The following is a 15,740-nucleotide window of genomic DNA, read 5'->3' as shown; positions in this document are numbered from 1 at the left end:
GTACAAGCTGGAATTCGAGGCGCCTCCCCCCCCGCCGTTTCCTCAAATCGGCCTTACCGACAACTCCCTCGGGCAGGGAGGCTGTGCTAGAGGCAATTCACAAGCTGTATTCCCAGCAGGTGATAGTCAAGGTACCCCTACTTCAACAAGGACGGGGTTACTATTCCACACTGTTTGTGGTACCGAAACCGGACGGTTCGGTGAGACCCATTTTAAATTTGAAATCCTTGAACACATACATAAAAAAATTCAAGTTCAAGATGGAATCGCTCAGGGCGGTTATTGCAAGCCTGGACGAGGGGGATTACATGGTATCCCTGGACATCAAGGATGCTTACCTGCATGTCCCCATTTACCTTCCTCACCAGGAGTACCTCAGATTTGTGGTACAGGATTGCCATTACCAATTCCAGACACTACCGTTTGGACTGTCCACGGCACCGAGGGTGTTTACCAAGGTAATGGCAGAAATGATGATACTCCTTCGAAAAAAGGGAGTTTTAATTATCCCGTACTTGGACGATCTCCTAATAAAGGCGAGGTCCAGGGAGCAGTTACTGGTCGGAGTAGCACTATCTCGGGAAGTGCTACAACAGCATGGCTGGATTCTAAACATTCCAAAGTCACAACTGGTTCCTTCCACACGCTTACTGTTCCTGGGGATGATTCTGGACACAGAACAGAAAAAAGTGTTTCTCCCGCAGGAGAAAGCCAAGGAGCTGTCATCTCTAGTCAGAGACCTCCTAAAACCAAAATGGGTATCGGTGCATCACTGCACACGAGTCCTGGGAAAAATGGTGGCTTCATACGAAGCAATTCCATTCGGCAGGTTCCATGCAAGGACCTTCCAGTGGGACCTCTTGGACAAGTGGTCGGGATCGCATCTTCAGATGCATCAACTGATAACCCTGTCTCCAAGGACCAGGGTGTCTCTACTGTGGTGGCTGCAGAGTGCTCATCTTCTAGAGGGCCGCAGATTTGGCATACAGGACTGGGTCCTGGTGACCACGGATGCCAGCCTTCGAGGCTGGGGCGCAGTCACACAGGGAAGAAATTTCCAGGGACTTTGGTCAAGTCAGGAGTCGTCCCTACACATAAATATTCTGGAACTGAGGGTCATTTACAATGCCCTAAGTCAGGCAAGGCCCCTGCTTCAAAACCAGCCGGTTCTGATCCAATCAGACAACATCACGGCAGTCGCCCATGTAAACCGACAGGGCGGCACAAGAAGCAGGATGGCGATGGCAGAAGCCACAAGGATTCTCCGATGGGCGGAAAATCACGTACTAGCACTGTCAGCAGTGTTCATTCCGGGAGTGGACAACTGGGAAGCAGACTTCCTCAGCAGACACGACCTACACCCGGGAGAGTGGGGACTTCATCCAGAAGTCTTCCTACTGTTGGTAAACCGTTGGGAAAGGCCACAGGTGGACATGATGGCGTCCCGCCTCAACAAAAAGCTAAAGAGATATTGCGCCAGGTCAAGGGACCCTCAGGCGATAGCTGTGGACGCTCTAGTGACACCGTGGGTGTACCAGTCGGTTTATGTGTTCCCTCCTCTGCCTCTCATACCAAAGGTACTGAGAATAATAAGAAGGCGAGGAGTAAGAACGATACTCGTGGTTCCGGATTGGCCAAGAAGAGCTTGGTACCCAGAACTTGAAGAAATGATATCAGAGGACCCATGGCCTCTACCGCTCAGACAGGATCTGCTACAGCAGGGGCCCTGTCTGTTCCAAGACTTACCGCGGCTGCGTTTGACGGCATGGCGGTTGAATTCCGGATCCTAAAGGAAAAGGGCATTCCGGAGGAAGTCATTCCTACGCTGATAAAAGCCAGGAAAGAAGTAACCGCAAACCATTGTCACCGTATTTGGCGAAAATATGTTGCGTGGTGTGAGGCCAGGAAGGCCCCTACAGAGGAATTTCAGCTGGGTTGTTTTCTGCACTTCCTACAGTCGGGAGTGACTATGGGCCTAAAATTGGGTTCCATTAAGGTCCAGATTTCGGCTCTGTCGATTTTCTTCCAGAAAGAACTGGCTTCACTGCCTGAAGTTCAGACTTTTGTAAAGGGAGTGCTTCATATTCAGCCCCCTTTTGTGCCTCCTGTGGCACCTTGGGATCTCAATGTGGTGTTGAGTTTCCTAAAATCACATTGGTTTGAACCACTTAAAACCGTGGATCTGAAATATCTCACGTGGAAAGTGGTCATGTTATTGGCCTTGGCTTCGGCCAGGCGTGTGTCAGAATTGGCGGCTTTGTCATGTAAAAGCCCTTATCTGATTTTCCATATGGATAGGGCAGAATTGAGGACTCGTCCCCAGTTTCTCCCTAAGGTGGTATCAGCTTTTCACTTGAACCAACCTATTGTGGTGCCTGCGGCTACTAGGGACTTGGAGGATTCCAAGTTACTGGACGTAGTCAGGGCCTTGAAAATTTATGTTTCCAGGACGGCTGGAGTCAGGAAAACTGACTCTCTTTTTATCCTGTATGCACCCAACAAAATAGGTGCTCCTGCTTCTAAGCAGACTATTGCTCGCTGGATTTGTAGCACAATTCAGCTGGCGCATTCTGCGGCTGGATTGCCGCATCCTAAATCAGTGAAAGCCCATTCCACGAGGAAGGTGGGCTCATCTTGGGCGGCTGCCCGAGGGGTCTCGGCTTTACAACTTTGCCGAGCTGCAACTTGGTCAGGGGCAAACACGTTTGCTAAATTCTACAAATTTGATACCCTGGCTGAGGAGGACCTGGAGTTCTCTCATTCGGTGCTGCAGAGTCATCCGCACTCTCCCGCCCGTTTGGGAGCTTTGGTATAATCCCCATGGTCCTTACGGAGTCCCCAGCATCCACTAGGACGTCAGAGAAAATAAGAATTTACTCACCGGTAATTCTATTTCTCGTAGTCCGTAGTGGATGCTGGGCGCCCATCCCAAGTGCGGATTGTCTGCAATACTTGTATATAGTTATTGCCTAACTAAAGGGTTATTGTTGAGCCATCTGTTGAGAGGCTCAGTTATATTTCATACTGTTAACTGGGTATAATATCACGAGTTATACGGTGTGATTGGTGTGGCTGGTATGAGTCTTACCCGGGATTCAAAATCCTTCCTTATTGTGTCAGCTCTTCCGGGCACAGTATCCTAACTGAGGTCTGGAGGAGGGGCATAGAGGGAGGAGCCAGTGCACACCAGATAGTACCAAATCTTTCTTATAGAGAGCCCGTCTAGTCCCCATGGTCCTTACGGAGTTCCCAGCATCCACTACGGACTACGAGAAATAGAATTACCGGTGAGTAAATTCTTATTTTCTTAAAACTACACAGCGAGGTGGCCATGTTAGGGGTGGAACCAATTTTCAGACTATTAATTCACAGTGCCTCGTGCATACATGATGTCATTAGTTCCTAATAAACTGATAGACTACATTGTGATAAATGCGTGTCCAGCCAACAACCGGTCTGCTGGAGTACCTATGGTCACCATAGCAGCGGCCTTACCTCCTTTGCGTATGCTATAAGACAGGCTTCTTGCAGTTACAGGTAGTGCAGAGACTTGCAAAAACTCGTTGTGCATAACCTTAACCTCGCTCACATTTGTATTTCAGCTGGCCCAGCTTCTTGCAGAGCTGAACTCTGTGCCGGAGCTGTTTCCAATGAAAACTACTACTCCCTCTGTAAGTTCTTCAGCAGATAGGTCCATTATGTTTTTAGCGTTGAAATAAGGTAAGATGATGGATGTGGTTATTTTCTTTATTCAGAAGCAGAAAAAAACAAGCCGAAGAACGTTTTCTGAGGGCCCAATTGAAAGGCGCACTAATCCAACAAGGAGTGCCCGGCCACCAGAGAATTTTGCATTGGAAACGTTTACGGCATCGGCGATGCAGTTTGCAGAACATCTCCAGAAGTATGGGAAGAGAGCCTTCCTGAAGCGCACTTTAAGTGATGTAAGTGTCCTTTATATAAAGCTCATTCATTCCATTGTTTAGATGACAAAACCTTATATAAGGTATTTACTTTGCGTACATTTTCAGGTGCTAGGGTAAAGTTTTTTTACACAGACAATTTGTACTGTACAGCCTGCACCAAATGATGCAGCAGTGGCGGTGGGCACCGTATACTCAGAATCCTGCGATACAGGGCTGTATCCCTCCTTACTGTTCACGTAGTTACCTACTATTGCAGACAGATGGGCACGTTGTAAATAGTTTGTATGGCAAAATGGTGACTTCTGCAGGGTTGCAAAACTTCAGCGTGATTATTATATATTAGTTAGGTTCCCTCATTCTCTCACTTTATACCCACATAAACAATTTAGATTTTCACGTTGGTCCAAATATTTAAATGAGAATAGGAGGGAGAGGGCAAAGTTCCATGTACTTAGGAGGTGCTGGGACCCACACCCCTGCATTCACAGTATAAAAAAGGGACCCTTTTGCAGCCTGCAGAAAAGCTTTATATGGGAAAGTGTATTTCTACCAATGGGAAACCCACCCAACCACCCCCCAAAAAATAGGATTTTAATTAGAGATGAGCGGATTCGTTTTACTCGGTTCTCAAAACGACATCTTATTGGCTCACGGATGTCACGTGTTTTGGATAGCCAATAAGATTCGGTTTTGAGAACCGAGTAAAACCGAATCCGCTCATCTCTAATTTCTCTAACGTCCTAAGTGGATGCTGGGGACTCCGTCAGGACCATGGGGTTTAGCGGCTCCGCAGGAGACAGGGCACAATAATAAAAGCTTTAGGATCAGGTGGTGTGCACTGGCTCCTCCCCCTATGACCCTCCTCCAAGCCTCAGTTAGATTTTTGTGCCCGGCCGAGAAGGGTGCAATCTAGGTGGCTCTCCTGAGCTGCTTAGAATAAAAGTTTAAGTTAGGTTTTTTATTTTCAGTGAGTCCTGCTGGCAACAGGCTCACTGCTACGAGGGACTTAGGGGAGAGAAGTAAACTCACCTGCGTGCAGGATGGATTTGCTTCTTAGGCTACTGGACACCATTAGCTCCAGAGGGAGTCGGAACACAGGTCTCACCCTGGGGTTCGTCCCGGAGCCGTGCCGCCGACCCCCCTTGCAGATGCCGAAGTTGAAGAGGTCCAGAAACAGGCGGCAGAAGACTTTCAGTCTTCATAAGGTAGCGCACAGCACTGCAGCTGTGCGCCATTGTTGTCAGCACACTTCATACCAGCGGTCACTGAGGGTGCAGGGCGCTGGGGGGGGCGCCCTGGGCAGCAATGTATTATACCTTTTTTATGGCTAAAATACATCACATATAGCCCTTGAGGCTATATGGATGTATTTAACCCCTGCCAGATCTCACAAACTCCGGGAGAAGAGCCTGCCGTTTTAGGGGGCGGGGCCTATTCTCCTCAGCACACGGCGCCATTTTCCTGCTCAGCTCTGCTGTGAGGAAGGCTCCCAGGCTCTCCCCTGCACTGCACTACAGAAACAGGGTTAAAACAGAGAGGGGGGGCACTTATTTGGCGATATGATTACATATGTGAAAATGCTATAAGGGAAAACACTTGTATAAGGGGTTGTCCCTGTATAATTATAGCGTTTTTGGTGTGTGCTGGCAAACTCTCCCTCTGTCTCCCCAAAGGGCTAGTGGGGTCCTGTCCTCTATCAGAGCATTCCCTGTGTGTGTGCTGTGTGTCGGTACGTGTGTGTCGACATGTAGGAGGACGATGTTGGTGAGGAGGCGGAGCAAATTGCCTGTATTGGTGATGTCACTCTCTCTAGGGAGTCGACACCGGAATGGATGGCTTATTTAGGAATTACGTGATAATGTCAACACGATGCAAGGTCGGTTGACGACATGAGACGGCCGGCAAACAAATTAGTACCTGTCCAGGCGTCTCAGACACCGTCAGGGGCTTGTAAAAACGCCCATTTACCTCAGTTGGTCGACACAGATACGGACACTGACTTCAGTGTCGACGGTGAAGAAACAAACGTATTTTCCTTTAGGGCCACACGTTACATGTTAAGGGCAATGAAGGAGGTGTTACATATTTCTGATACTACAAGTACCACAAATAAGGGTATTATGTAGGGTGGGAATAATCTACTTGTAGTTTTTCCTGAATCAGATAAATTAAAGTGTGTGATGATACGTGGGTTTCCTCCGATAGAAAATTATTGGAGGTATACCCTTTCCCGCCAGAAGTGAGGGCGAGTTGGGAAACACACCTTAGGGTGGATAAGGCGCTCACACGCTTATAAAAACAAGTGGCGTTACTGTCTCCAGATATACGGCCGCCCTCAAAGAGCCAGCTGATAGGAAGCTGAAAAATATCCTAAAAAGTATATACACACATACTGGTGTTATACTACGACCAGCAATCGCCTCAGCCTGGATGTGCAGCGCTGGGGGGGAGTGGTCGGATTTCCTGACTGAAAATATTGATACCCTTGACAGGAACAATATTTTATTGACTATAGAGCATTTTAAGGATGCATTTCTATATATGCGAGATGCGCAGAGGGATATTTGCATTCTGGCATCAAGAGTAGATGTGATGTCCATATCTGCCAGACGATGTTTATAGACACGACAGTGGTCAGGTGATGCAGATTCCAGACGGCACATGGAAGTATTGCCGTATAAAGGGGCGGTCCATCGGACCTGGTGGCCATGGCAACAGCTGGAAAATCCACTTTTGTTACCCCAAGTCACATCTCAGCAGAAAAGGACACAGTCTTTTCAGTCTCAGTCCTTTCGTACCCATAAAGGCAGGCGGGCAAAAGGCCAGTCATATCTGCCCAGGGTTAGAGGAAAGGGAAGAAGACTGCAGCAGGCAGCCCATTTCCAGGAACAGAAGTCCTCCACAGCTTCTGCCAAGTCCGCAGCATGACGCTGGGGCCATACAAGCGGACTCAGGTGCGGTGGGGGGTCATCTCAAGAGTTTCAGCACGCAGTGGGCTCACTCGCAAGTGGACTCCTGGATCCTACACGTAGTATCCCAGGTGTACATTGGAAATTTGAGACGTCTTCCCCTCACAAGTTCCTGAAGTCTGCTTTACCAACGTCTCCCTCCGACAGGGAGGCAGTATTGGAAAAAAATTCACAGGCTGTATTCCCAGCAGGTGATAATCAAAGTACCCCTCCTACAACAAGGGAAGGGGTATTATTCCACACTATATTGTGGTACTGAAGCCAAACGGCTCGGTGAGATCTAAAAGATTTGAACAATTACATACAAGGGTTCAAATCAAGATGGAGTCACTCAGAGCAGTGATAGCGAACCAGGACGATATGGTGTCACTGGATATCAGGGACGCTTACCTACATGTCCAAATTTTGCCCTTCTCACCAAGGGTATCTCAGGTTCGTGGTACAGAACTGTCACTATCAGTTCAGACGCTGCCGTTTGGATTGTCCACGGCACCCCGGGTCTTTACCATGGTAATGGCCGAAATGATGATTCTTCCTAAAAGAAATATGGACGCTTTCCTGATAAGGGCAAGGTCCAGAGAACAGTTGGCGGTCGGAGTAGCACTATCTCAAGTAGTTCTACGACAGCACGAGTGGATTCTAAATATTCCAAAATCGCATCTTTTTCCGACGACACGTCTAATGTTCCTAGGAATGATTCTGGACACAGTCCAGAAAAGGATGTTTTCTCCCGGAGAAGAAGACCAGGGAGTTATCCGAGCTAGTCAGGAACCTCCTAAAACCAGGAAAAGTATCAGTGCATCATTGCACAAAGGTCCTGTGAAAAATGGTGGTTTCTTACAAAGCGATCCCATTCGGTAGATTTCACGCAAGAACCTTTCAGTGGAATCTGCTGGGAAAATAGCCAGGATCGCATCTTCAGATGCATCAGCGGATAACCCTGTCTCCAAGGACAAGGGTGTTTTCTTCTGCGGTGGCTGCAGAGTGCTCATCTATGAAAGGGCCGCAGATTCGACATTCAGGACTGGGTCCTGGTGACCACGGATGCCAGCCTGAGTGGCTGGGGAGCAGTCACACAAGGAAAAAATTTCCAGGGAGTGTGATCAAGTCTGGAGACTTCTCTCCACATAAATATACTGGAGCTAAGGGCAATTTACAAGGCTCTAAGCTTAGCAAGACCTCTGCTTCAAGGTCAGCCGGTATTGATCCAGTGGGACAACATCACGGCAGTCGCCCACGTAAACAGACAGGGCGGCACATGAAGCAGGAGGGAAATGGCAGAAACTGCAAGGATTCTTCGCTGGGCGAAAAATCATGTGATAACACTCTCAGCAGTGTTAATTCCGGGAGTGGAAAACTGGGAAGCAAACTTCCTCAGCAGGCATAACCTCCACCCGGGAGAGTAGGGACTTCAGCGGGAAGTCTTCCACATGATTGTAAACCGTTGGGAAAAACCAAAGGTGGACATGATGGCGTCCCGCCTGAACAAAAAACTAGACAAATATTGCGCCAGGTCAAGGGACCCTCAGGCAATAGCGGTGGACGCTCTGGTAACACTGTGGGTGTACCAGTCAGGGTATGTGTTCCCTCCTATGCATCTCATACCAAAAGTACTGAGAATCATAAGAAGGAGATGAGTAAGAACGATACTCGTGGTTCCGGATGGGTCAAGAAGGACTTGGTAACCGGAACTTCAAGAGATGCTCACGGAAGAACCGTGGCCTCTACCTTTAAGAAAGGACCTGCTCCAGCAGGGGCCTTGTCTGTTCCAAGACTTACCGCGGCTGCGTTTGACGGCATGGCAGTTGAACGCCGGATCCTGAAAGGGCATTCCAGATGAAGTCATCCCTACCCTGGTCGAAGCCAGGAAGGATGTAACCGCAAAACATTTTCACCGCATTTGGCGAAAACATGTTGCGTGGTGTGAGGCCAAGAAGTTCCCTACAGAGGAATTCCAACTGGGTCGTTTCCTACATTTCCTGAAAACAGGACTATCTATGGGCCTAAAATTAGGGTCCATTAAGGTTCAAATTTCGATCCTGTCAAATTTCTTCCAGAAAGAACTGGCTTCAGTGCCTGAAGTTCAGACGTTTGTAAAAGGGGTACTGCATATACAGCCTCCTTTTGTGCCCCCAGTGGCACCTTGGGATCTCAATGTTGTTTTGAGTTTCCTAAAGTCACATTGGTTTGATCCACTCACCACTGTGGAATTAAAATATTTCACATGGAAGGTGAAGATTCTATTAGCCCTGGCTTCAGCCAGGCGTGTGTCAGAATGGGCGGCTTTATCATATAAAAGCCCTTACTTAATTTTTCATTCTGACAGGGCAGAATTGAGGACTCGTCCTCAATTTCTCCTTAAGGTGTTTTCTGTTTTTCACATGAACCAACCTATTGTGGTACCTGCGGCTACTAGGGACTTGGAGGACTCCAAGTTACTTGACGTTGTCAGGGCCCTGAAAATATATGTTTCCAGGACGACTGGAGTCAGAAAATCTGACTCGCTGTTTAGCCTGTATGCACCCAACAAGATGGGTGTTCCTGCTTCTAAGCAGACGATTGCTCGCTGGATTTGTAGTACAATTCAGCTTGCACATTCTGTGGCAGGCTTGCCACAGCCAAAATCAGTAAAAGCCCATTCCACAAGGAAGTGGGCTCATCTTGGGCGGCTGCCCGAGGGGTCTCGGCTTTACAACTTTGCCGAGCTGCTTCTTGGTCAGGGGCACACCCTGACTGAGGAGGACCTGGAGTTCTCTCATTCGGTGCTGCAGAGTCATCCGCACTCTCCCGCCCGTTTGGGAGCTTTGGTATAATCCCCATGGTCCTGACGGAGTCCCCAGCATCCACTTAGGACGTTAGAGAAAATAAGAATTTACTTACCGATAATTCTATTTCTCGTAGTCCGTAGTGGATGCTGGGCGCCCATCCCAAGTGCGGATTGTCTGCAATACTTGTACATAGTTATTGTTACAAAAATCGGGTTATTCTTGTTGTGAGCCATCTTTTCAGAGGCTCCTTCGTTGTTATCATACTGTTAACTGGGTTCAGATCACAGGTTGTACGGTGTGATTGGTGTGGCTGGTATGAGTCTTACCCGGGATTCAATATCCTTCCTTATTATGCACGCTCGTCCGGGCACAGTATCCTAACTGAGGCTTGGAGGAGGGTCATAGGGGGAGGAGCCAGTGCACACCACCTGATCCTAAAGCTTTTATTATTGTGCCCTACAAATATAATTTTCAATATACACTCAACGTTACTTGAGTGTATATGAATATTTGATCGGGCGCACAAAAGCAAATATATCTACCTGTAAACACACGGAAAAAAAAGGTTTTATCTTTTGTCAATACATATAATAAATAGCTTCCAATAGCAGCTCCTATGGGACAACTGGATGTCAAGATAAGATAAATATATAAATCTCTGATAAACTAGAGACAAACATAAGGAGCGCTGGTTTAAAATTCAATTCATAAATTTAATATCAATTTAAACACACATAGTATAGTAAAAACTCAATTGAGTATCTATATAAGCTGACGCTTCAATAAGCTCATAAAAGTGCACATAACTGTATTTAAAAGTTCAAAGATAGATTCCAATCATGATCTACAGCAACAGAAATCAGCTGGTAATTGTCGGTCAAAGCTTAATTAGCAATCCAGGGTTCCTTTTATCTGCCTTTCAGTTGTAATTATGTCCTCCAAGTGCGCAGATGATTAGAGAGCATAGAATGGTTTTATGATAATTCAGATTAGACCTCTATAGCAGTTCAATTATCCGTTTAGTATAATCACACAGACAATGCAGAAGATGGAATTACCAGACCAGGCTGTCACGGAAATTTCTCCACCAAATTGCTAGTATTTTTCAAGCTGACACTGCATGGATACTTAACGGTGTTGGACCCAGCGGTCAGGATGTCCCGGGAGGGCTTGCCGGATATGGCGGTCACGGCGTTCGGTCCTCACAACTGGTAGACGCACTGAAAGGTTTGCACACGGAGGAAACGAGTGGCAGGGAACCAGGCTGACTGTAGCATACATGGTGCACAATGGAGCGTCCTCTACGCGTTTCTCCGCTCTAGTGGTAAGCGGTTTCCTCAGGAGGTTAATACAGGTGTCCATAGCAGGTATGCTTATAAAGTCCATTCAGCCAATAAGAAAGTCTCATTCGTTTGGACTACACCTGTATTTAATTGATGCACCAGCTTAATTCATTCAGAGGAAATAAACCTATCTATCTTTATAGGGAAAACTCTATCAATCGATAAAACATGCTTAAGGGAGATTACATGTATCTAAATTCTTTGTTGACACATCAATAATTGCATACAGGTATATAAATTATAGTATTCTACATAACAACATTTCCTTATTTCATTATTATTTAATTTATGGCATCACAGAGAACATAAGTATCATTTAAACAGAAAATGCCTATAGCACTCCTAATATTACTAAGAGCTTTGGTTTAAGCATAAGTCTCAATAGCTCATCAGGTAAGTTCTAGGACTCCAGCTCCCAAGGTCACAGGATCGAGCCACAGCGAGACCCACAACAAAATCAGATCACAACCTTAATTTATATAGTTATTTACTTTAGCTTTTTTAAGTAGACAATATTTCAACATTGCCAGACCTAGACTAATAAAGTTTTTTTATATATATAAAAAAAAAAAAATTATAAAATATATATATATATATATATATATATATATATATATATATATATAACCAGACACCCACAAGAAAAAAGTAATAGTATTCTATAGATACATAGTCATACAATATTGGGCCATAGACTAATTTGTCATATGTTGTTCATTTCAATGTTTTCGTTCAAACCCATTGGAACAAATTAAGGGCATTGAGCACATAGAAGAGACCCCATGAGGTGGCGATAGGTTCAATCGCCTCTGCAAGCGAGAGGCGTATTGGATCTGTTCGCTCAATACCCTTGTTCCAATGGGTTTGAACGAAAACATTGAAATGAACAACATATGACAAATTAGTCTATGGCCCAATATTGTATGACTATGTATCTATAGAATACTATTACTTTTTTCTTGTGGGTGTCTGGTTATATATATATATATATATATATTTTATAATTTTTTTTTTTTATATATAAAAAAACTTTATTAGTCTAGGTCTGGCAATGTTGAAATATTGTCTACTTAAAAAAGCTAAAGTAAATAACTATATAAATTAAGGTTGTGATCTGATTTTGTTGTGGGTCTCGCTGTGGCTCGATCCTGTGACCTTGGGAGCTGGAGTCCTAGAACTTACCTGATGAGCTATTGAGACTTATGCTTAAACCAAAGCTCTTAGTAATATTAGGAGTGCTATAGGCATTTTCTGTTTAAATGATACTTATGTTCTCTGTGATGCCATAAATTAAATAATAATGAAATAAGGAAATGTTGTTATGTAGAATACTATAATTTATATACCTGTATGCAATTATTGATGTGTCAACAAAGAATTTAGATACATGTAATCTCCCTTAAGCATGTTTTATCGATTGATAGAGTTTTCCCTATAAAGATAGATAGGTTTATTTCCTCTGAATGAATTAAGCTGGTGCATCAATTAAATACAGGTGTAGTCCAAACGAATGAGACTTTCTTATTGGCTGAATGGACTTTATAAGCATACCTGCTATGGACACCTGTATTAACCTCCTGAGGAAACCGCTTACCACTAGAGCGGAGAAACGCGTAGAGGACGCTCCATTGTGCACCGTGTATGCTACAGTCAGCCTGGTTCCCTGCCACTCGTTTCCTCCGTGTGCAAACCTTTCAGTGCGTCTACCAGTTGTGAGGACCGAACGCCGTGACCGCCATATCCGGCAAGCCCTCCCGGGACATCCTGACCGCTGGGTCCAACACCGTTAAGTATCCATGCAGTGTCAGCTTGAAAAATACTAGCAATTTGGTGGAGAAATTTCCGTGACAGCCTGGTCTGGTAATTCCATCTTCTGCATTGTCTGTGTGATTATACTAAACGGATAATTGAACTGCTATAGAGGTCTAATCTGAATTATCATAAAACCATTCTATGCTCTCTAATCATCTGCGCACTTGGAGGACATAATTACAACTGAAAGGCAGATAAAAGGAACCCTGGATTGCTAATTAAGCTTTGACCGACAATTACCAGCTGATTTCTGTTGCTGTAGATCATGATTGGAATCTATCTTTGAACTTTTAAATACAGTTATGTGCACTTTTATGAGCTTATTGAAGCGTCAGCTTATATAGATACTCAATTGAGTTTTTACTATACTATGTGTGTTTAAATTGATATTAAATTTATGAATTGAATTTTAAACCAGCGCTCCTTATGTTTGTCTCTAGTTTATCAGAGATTTATATATTATTGTGCCCTGTCTCCTGCGGAGCCGCTAAACCCCATGGTCCTGACGGAGTCCCCAGCATCCACTACGGACTACGAGAAATAGAATTATCGGTAAGTAAATTCTTATTTTTAATACCTACCAGTAAACCCTTTTCTCGTAGTCCATGAGGGATATTGGGGACAGATTAGTATGATGGGGTATAGACGGGTCCAAAGAAGCCAGTGCACTTTATATTTCTTCAACTGGGTGTGCTGGCTCCTCCCCGCTATGCCTTCTCCTACAGGCAGTATAGGTAAACAGTGCCCAAAGGAGAAATGACATACTTGAGAGAAGGAACATAACAATAAGTGTGGTGAGATTTACACACCAGCACACCATAACATAACTGGGTCAGCAACGGCTAGCAACAGCTGAACAGGTAACACATAACGGAGAACCTACAGAAAGTCACTGCACAGAGGCGGGCGCCTAATATCCCTTATGGACTACGAGAAAAGGATTTACCGGTAGGTATTAAAATCCTTTTTTCTCTAGCATCCATAAGGGATATTGGGGACACATTAGTATGATAGGGATGTCCCAAAGCTTCCAGAACGGGCGGGAATGTGCGGAGACATCTGCAGCACCGCCTGCCCAAACTGGGTATCCTCTTTGGCCAGGGTATCAAACTTGTAGAACTTCACAAAGGTGTTCTTCCCCGACCAGATAGCAGCTCGGCAGAGTTGCAAGGCCGAGACGCCCCGGGCAGCCGCCTAGGAGGAGCCCACCGATCTAGTAGACTGGGCCTTTAGAGACTTAGGAACCGGCAAGGCTGCCGACACATAGGCCTGTTGGATAGTAAGCCGAATCCAACGAGCAATGGACTGCTTTGAAGCAGGGAAACCCTTTTTCTGCGCATCATACAGCACGAACAAGGAATCCGTCTTTCTGATCTGAACCGTCCTCTTGACACAGATCTTCAAGGCTTGTACCGCATCCAATGCCTCCGGATGGGCAGAAGAGCCAGAACTGGACGGAATCACAAGAGGTTGATTCAAGTGAAACGCGTAGACCTCCTACGGCAGGAACTGCTGCCTAGTCCTGAGCTTTGCTCTGTCCTCGTAAAAGACTAAGTGAGGACTTTTACGCGATAAGGCCCCCAATTCTGAGACACGTCTAGCAGAAGCCAGGGCCAGTAACATCACCGTCTTTCACGTGAGGCATTTGTCTTCTACCGTCATCAGAGGTTCAAACCAGGAGGACTGTAGAAAGCGTAACACAACATCCAAATCCCAAACAAGAAGGTCTGAACTTCTGGCAGGATAGCCAACTTCTCCTGGAAGAAGACTGAAAGAGCTGAAATCTGGACCTGAATGGATCCAAGACGTAAGCCTTTATCCACTACAGACTGTAGGAAACGAAGGAATCTTCCCAAGTGGAATTCTGCAGATGGATATGTGCGTTCCTCGCACCAAGAGACATATCTTCTCCAGATATGATGATAGTGTTTTGACGTCACAGGTTTTCTGGCTTGCACCATAGTGGCAATTACCTTTTTGGAAAGCCCTTTGTGAGCTAGTATGTTCCGCTCAACTTTCAAACAAAGCCGCCGTAAGTCCGGGTAGACGAACGGTCCTTTCTGAAGAAGATCCCTTCTTAGTGGCAGAGGCCATGGGTCTTCTATGGAAATGTCCAGAAGAGCCATGTACCACGCTCTCCGGGGCCAATCCGGTGCAATCAAGATTGCTTGTACTCCGTGGTGTCTGATCCGCTTGAGCACCCTTGGGATCAACGGAATCGGAGGAAATAAGTAGACCAGCTGGTAAGGCCAAGGCGATGTCCGCGCATCCACTGTGCTCGCCTGAGGGTCTCTGGTTCGCGAGCAGTAGCAGCAAAGCTTGTTCAGGCGAGATGCCATCATGTCGATCTGTGGGCATCCCCACCTGATGACGATCTGCTGAAACACCTGAGGGTGTGATCCCCACTCCGAGTTGAGATCGTGGCGACTCAGGAAGTCCGCTTCCCAGTTGTCCACTCCCGGAATGAAAATTGCGGACAGTGCTCTTGCATTTCTTTCTGCCCAGAGAAGTATTTTGGACACTTCTCGCATGCAGGCCTTGCTTTTTGTTCCTCCTTGTCGATTGATGTACGCCACTGCCGTGGCGTTGTCCGACTGAACCTGGATCGCCTGATCCTGGAGTAGAGGGGAGGCCTGAATCAGAGCATTGTAGATAGCCCGAAGTTCCCGTATGTTGATCGGAGGGGCCTCTTGGGCAGACCACCTGCCCTGGAACTGCGCCCCCTGGGTTGACGGCTCCCCATCCTCTCAGACTCGCATCCGTCCTGAGGAGTATCCAATCCTGAATCCCGAAGCGTCGACCCTCCAGTAGATTGGAAGACTGTAGCCACCACAGGAGTGAAATCCCGGCCTGGGGTGACAGCCGAATCATCCAGTACATCTGAAGATGGGTACCGGACCACTTGTTCAGGATGTCCAATTGGAA

General features: G+C 46.2%; 1 protein-coding gene across 2 annotated transcripts in view; it reads left to right on the top strand.

Moving 5' to 3' along the window:
- The window catches only part of CDCA7L (cell division cycle associated 7 like), a 103,569-nt gene that overhangs the window by 45,000 nt on the left and 42,829 nt on the right, over positions 1-15,740 (top strand). For both annotated transcript variants that reach the window (XM_063921783.1, XM_063921782.1), the window contains exons 3-4: positions 3,603-3,671; positions 3,756-3,941. In XM_063921783.1, coding sequence (XP_063777853.1) covers positions 3,603-3,671; positions 3,756-3,941 — 255 coding nt within the window. The remainder of the gene's footprint in view (positions 1-3,602; positions 3,672-3,755; positions 3,942-15,740) is intronic.

This window comes from Pseudophryne corroboree, chromosome 5 (genome assembly GCF_028390025.1).
Source record: "Pseudophryne corroboree isolate aPseCor3 chromosome 5, aPseCor3.hap2, whole genome shotgun sequence".
Lineage (NCBI taxonomy): Eukaryota > Metazoa > Chordata > Amphibia > Anura > Myobatrachidae > Pseudophryne > Pseudophryne corroboree.
The sequence above is the reverse complement of the archived record's forward strand: the minus strand, read 5'-3'. Positions and strand labels throughout refer to the sequence as shown.